This window comes from Triticum urartu, chromosome 1A (assembly GCF_056163025.1).
Source record: "Triticum urartu cultivar PI428250 chromosome 1A, HENAU_Tu73, whole genome shotgun sequence".
NCBI lineage: Eukaryota > Viridiplantae > Streptophyta > Magnoliopsida > Poales > Poaceae > Triticum > Triticum urartu.
Genome location: NC_141873.1, coordinates 441000950 through 441006529, shown reverse-complemented (window position 1 = coordinate 441006529; position 5580 = coordinate 441000950). Strand labels below are relative to the sequence as shown.

At 43.7% G+C, this 5580-nt stretch overlaps 1 protein-coding gene across 1 annotated transcript; it reads right to left on the bottom strand.

Moving 5' to 3' along the window:
- Positions 1–429: 429 nt before the first annotated feature.
- LOC125516824 (uncharacterized protein At5g19025) lies at positions 430–5256 on the bottom strand. Its single transcript, XM_048682127.2, has 2 exons — positions 4398–5256; positions 430–751 (listed from the first exon to the last, which is right to left on the bottom strand). The coding sequence occupies exons 1-2, from the start codon at positions 5141–5143 to the stop codon at positions 712–714; spliced, it is 786 nt and encodes a 261-aa protein (XP_048538084.1). The 5' UTR covers positions 5144–5256; the 3' UTR covers positions 430–711.
- Positions 5257–5580: the final 324 nt, after the last annotated feature.

Here is a 5580-nt window from a genome sequence, read left to right as displayed (position 1 = left end):
CTACCTTGCGATGCAAGCGTATGCCTGCTTTCATATACCAGGACTGCAAGACAATGCACACCTACTTCTACTTTAAATTCCGATTCTTATAGATTTAGAAGTTCTCTACAAACTATCTAAATATATAATTGTGTTTCTCAATAGATGTGGGGTCGTTGTGGGTAAATTGACCCACACAAAGTGAAGATGAGTGTTCACTCGAATGTACCGGCGTTAGAGATGAGCAAGAAATGCATGTACTGGAAATTAACTGAAGATGCGCGACACATGGGAGCTAGATCTCTATTTTACTTTGGAAAGAAGGCACTACTCATTGCAAATTTGCAATACACAGGTACGAGAAATAAACATATCAAGCCATATCGCTGCCATGGCCATGACAGTATCTTAACTTAGTGTTTCTCTTTTTCAACATTGAGACCACAGGCCTGAAAAACATCCACACACTGGGGGGCAATTTATTCAGGGAAAAGAGGCAAAAGGGCAACATGACAAATACTGGTACATCTCCAACGTTTTATTTTCTTTCTTTGACAGTCTATTATTATTGCAATGTTTGTCTCATATCGGTATTTCTGTTGAGATTCAGCGAACCCCGTCTAACAATACAATTATGGTGCAACCACTTGTAATTGATGTATCTTTCATTGGAAGTATTATTCAACAAATATTCCATGGCAGCCTAGGCAGCACTGTTTAACAGATTTTTGTTTATCGCACCCCTCCGTCCAGTGAAGAACCTTGCGTGCCCCTGAGACCATCAAAGATCAGAAGTGAAACAGGAAACTAGTTAGTCTGGTGGGAAAGCAAAACTGAAATACATGTGACTTGAGACCTGTTAAACATTAAGGTAGCTTTCTGAAATCAATTGTTCATATGTTGGATGTAGCAGCCAGCTGAAACTGAAAGTGCCTATTTTGAAGTTGACGGCAAATTTAACTGAAATCGGTGAAAAGTCCACAAACTAACTAGATAGATACCAGAAAGCTTCCCATATTACAACCACATGACAAGATTACCAACACATTAACAGAATTAACAGAAATACATAAGCATCCAAGCCAAGAATGCACTCTCACAGGTCACAGTATTGCTGATTGCTCAGGAGTAACATTAATTGAGAAACACTTAAAAACATTAATTGGGCAACCAATTCTGGAAAAAGATGGGTCAGTTCATAACATCTGATTTAACTACAAAAATATTTGCATAGCAAATTTCCATTAACAAAAGGTGTAGCCCAAACAAGGAAGACCATGCAAAATAAGTATGCTTGACAGAGGGAAAACCTAACCAACGGGTACTTCAAAACATAGTAACAATGTGAAATAATTTTTTTCTCAAACTCTTTTCAGAAGCTATGGTGTATATATCGATAATAAACGCATCAATATCCAAGTTCCAGTGCTGCAGTGTACTCAGGTTAAGTCCAATTAAAACAAGTGAAGCAGGGGTTAGAAGACTTAACCTAACTGAACACTGGCAAATTTTAACTGAACTAAAGAAGTGTCTAGCTTAACAAGTCATGATGCAATATAGCCATATGCATCCCTTTCTTGCAAACATGCAAGAGCTGGGGGCAGTATTAAGGATTTCCACATGCTACATATAAAAGGTGTATATTGACTAAATTTATCATACAGAAATTAATCAGTATACAAGGATAGTCAGTTCTACGAAAAATAAGTGTTACACTAGCTGTTGATAGTTAAATTAGTAAATCACCACGGCCCCCTTGGTGCAAACCAAATGAATGCATATTCTGGTGACCACAATTTAAGGTTATTTGCAGGTTATTCTGGGGTCCAGTATCCACATCTACCATGTGTGTCTTTACAAAGAAAGCTGTTTGTAAGAGATAATTTTTGAGTCCTCTGAGGTGATCCTGGAAAGCTGTTTGTAAGAGATGTAAATTGTGTTCATGTACTAAATCCTTAGCACGTTTGACGTGCTAAGGATTTAGTACATGAACACAACGTACATCTCCTTCAAGGAAATGAGAATAGCACAATGCTTAATAAGAATGTGGGGAATTGGAAGAGATAGCTTTTGAGTCCTCTAAGGTCATCGTGGATTCCTTCAGCAAGCAAATCTCTGACTAGACGAACAATGGTTAGAGCATGTGTAAGAAAATGGTGAGGCAACAAAGGCAAGTGTAAGAAAATGGTGAGGCAACAAAGGCAAGTGCAAGAAACTGGTGAGGCAACAGAGGCATAGCGATTGGTGAGATCTGAGATTGGACCTCCTCAACCATTAATGACAAAGATAGAAGCAACAACTGGACTTAAGAATCATGATTCATCGTGTCCTGCCCGGGTACCTTATGTACATTTATGGTCCTCTAAACTTTAAGTGCTGAACCGTATTGTGTGTGAAGTGGTTGTGCTAGTGTGGTCTATCATAATGCAGTAAGCAGTTGAACTATTATTTACTTCCTCCCACACTACTACTCATTTCTACGTTGCTACTTCCTTCGCATCTGCAGAATTGCTATTGCTTTCGTTGTGCGAACTCTCTTCTTGGTTGCAGTTCATCATATTGACTTCGTCAACTCATCATTTTGTGTAGATACATGTAGCAGATGGCAAGGACCAAGGAGTTCATTTGTTACATGTTGTAGTATTGGATTTTTCTCCATGCATATGCTTTCATGGTATCAGTGTTATTCAGACAACATAGCTAAGAACACGTGGGCAGTGAGTTATGATCAGAAACAGAGAAGTACTCTAGGCCCAGAAACCAAACAAATTGTAATTAAACATGAACCATCTCAACCACTGTACGACATAGTGCCCCTGACACACCATGTTAATCAGAAAGAGAAATGCCAATGATAACATCACCTCTCCTGGAGTCAAGACGGTAGCGTCTATACTTCCAATTGTCCCAATCATTATTAAGCAAATGGAGGCATTTTCGCACTGCTAAACTAAGAAGAGCACCTATAGAATCATATATCTCCCTACTTGGCATCCTAGAAACATGGAAATGCCAATGATAACATCACCTCTCCCGGAATCAAGACGGTAGCGCCTATACTTCCAATCGTCCCAATCATTATTAAGCAAACAGAGGCATTTTCGCACTGATAAACTAAGAAGAGCACCTATAGAATCATATATCTCCCTACTTGGCATCCTAGAAACATGTTTCCTACCGAACATGTGATATGAAATTCTTTAGTTTTTTATTTTTCAAATAAGGATGTGTGTTCAATGCGAGAAGTGAGGAGAAACTGTGTGGAAGTAAATTTGATCATTAATTGGTTCGATTAAAAATAGTAAGAACATGCTAAAAATATGTGTCACTACGAAATAGACAGTAAAGATCAATTGAGTGAACAAACTCAATCCGTGCAACTGATAGACACAATTAGGTAGTTGTTAGTAATGACATAGTCAAACCATAGATGGCACAAAATACTATCACGTCATGCGGAACTTTTTCGGCCTAGCAGAAACAACTGCCACAATCCCAAGAGGGAAGAGGCACTCCTAGTTAGTGAATTATGTTAAGTGACACCAAAACTATATCCTCTCAAAAGCACTTCCTAATAATACAGATAACCTGGTTAGGTGACCCAATTTCTTCTTCTGACTGGCTTGGCAAGTCAAAAGCATTAAATCCTTAACTTGCTAGTCCCACAAGCTCCTAAACTGAGCTTAAGTTTATCTAGTTAGAAATAGGCTTAATCATCTAAAATAATCCACCCCAAGCAACAATTAGAATCAGTCACCATTTAATCCCATGTTTAACGTTAGCCATAAACGAAAATGTAGCATAAATGTCACTAAAGGTCATCAAATTTAAATTAATTTCATATGTAACATCTGCCATGAGATGTGAGCAAAGGGCGTTGAATTGTATTAACAATGGATGCTTTTCTTCAACATTTGCATAACTTATCCAAAATTCCAAACACATTTGCAGAGAAGGGACAATAAGTTTACAGTTGGAAAATATCTTTTATGAGAAAAATGCATCTGCTCAAGCAACAGATAGAAAATAAAAGTGGTTATGAACATTTACACCCCCTTCAACTGAGAATGGTAGTTAGGTAAATTTAACTTGTGTCCCAGTGGCAGATGAACAACCACAAAGAGGACATGACATAATTCACTAGCTTCGGAGAAAAAATGCTAACTCGATTAAAACTTCCAACCAGCATACTTCCTAGATCATATAAAACTAGATGGCCATACACACAGAAACAGTATAACTCCTGTTGAACCCCAAAGAAACATATCAAAGATTGATCGTTTGTATTGAAGATGTATGTAGCCTATATATCTGCATCGCTCCCACAGAAATCGTGACACTGTTAGGAGTTTAGATCATGTAACTGAACTTATTTCATGAAGTTGCAAGGAAAGGGGAATGGGTCAATGGGCTCTCACTTCTTATTCCGCCGCTTGCTTTTGGGGGTGCCCCAGCCCTCGAGCTTGGCCACCGGGCAGCCACAGCGGTTGCGGAAGAGCAGGACAGCGCGGCCGTTGGGCGGCGCCATCCGGCGGAGCTCTGCGCGAAGGCACTCGTAGTCCGGATTGTTCCCGCTCTGGCCCCCTTTCCACGGCAAGGTCTCGATCTCGCGCCACATGGCGGCGTCAGCGCCGCCAACGGTGCTCCCCCCGCCAGCCCGCACGGCCTCCTCGCTCTGGAGCTGGACATCGAACTCGAGCGCCTTCCGGAGCCCGCGGCAGCGCGGGTTGCGGCAGCGGCGGCGAGGGAGGCGTCGGCAGGACAGGAAGGCGGCCGTGGCGAGCACCGCGGCTGCGGCGACGTAGGGGAGGCCGGCAGCGAAGTAGGGCAGGGCGGCGGCGGCGGAGGCGAGCGCCGCGGCGGCGGGCGGCGACGCGAGGAGCGGGGAGAGCGAGCGCGAGACGTGGGCGAGCGAGGAGGCGAGGAGGAAGGCGAGGGAGAAGAGCACGAGCAGGAGGATGAGGAGATCGAGCGTGGCCGAGGAGGGGGTGTGCCTGCAGGAGGAAGGCGAGAGGGAGAGGGAGACGTGGCCGCCGCCCCCGCCGCCGGAGTGGGAGTGGGAGCGGGAGGAGGACGGCGCCATGGCTGCGGCCGCGGCGGCGGGGGGCGGGCTGGCGGCGGCGGCGGCGGGCGTGCGGTGGGGGCAGGGGAACGGCCGGAGCATGACGCGGCCGGCGGGGCTGGGGGGTGGGGAATTAATCTGCAGATTTGGGTGGCTTGATTAGTCCGGATCCGATACTTTGCTTGCCTTGTTTATCTTCGGGTTGGGGTTTTGGCCCTTTCCGCTCCCACTTTTTCTAATAGTCGAGATTAGTTTCTTAATAAGTGTTTCGGGGATTATTTAGGGAGGGCTGGCTGTGCCATTCGTGGGCAGATGAGGTGCGGTGGGTGGATCAGGATCGGTCAAGATCGAACTCCTGGCTGGCTGAAGCGCAGCTCCCCTCTAGATTGTTGACCTTACAAAACACAGTAAAATGCATAAAACCATCACATTTACGACACAATTATCCAAAAACCACAGCGGCATTTCTCTTTAAGAACAAATATTCTTTTATGAAAATCCTTGATTAACAAAGGCAGGAGGCCACGGGAACCAATTTG

Excerpts from the sequence above, each read along its gene's own strand:
- LOC125516824 (XM_048682127.2), bottom strand. The coding sequence starts at position 5,143 with ATGCTCCGGCCGTTCCCCTGCCCCCACCGCACGCCCGCCGCCGCCGCC. Across the intron at positions 752-4,397 it reads AGCAAGCGGCGGAATAAGAA|GGGCACGCAAGGTTCTTCAC; the intron begins GTGAGAGCCCAT and ends TGATGGTCTCAG.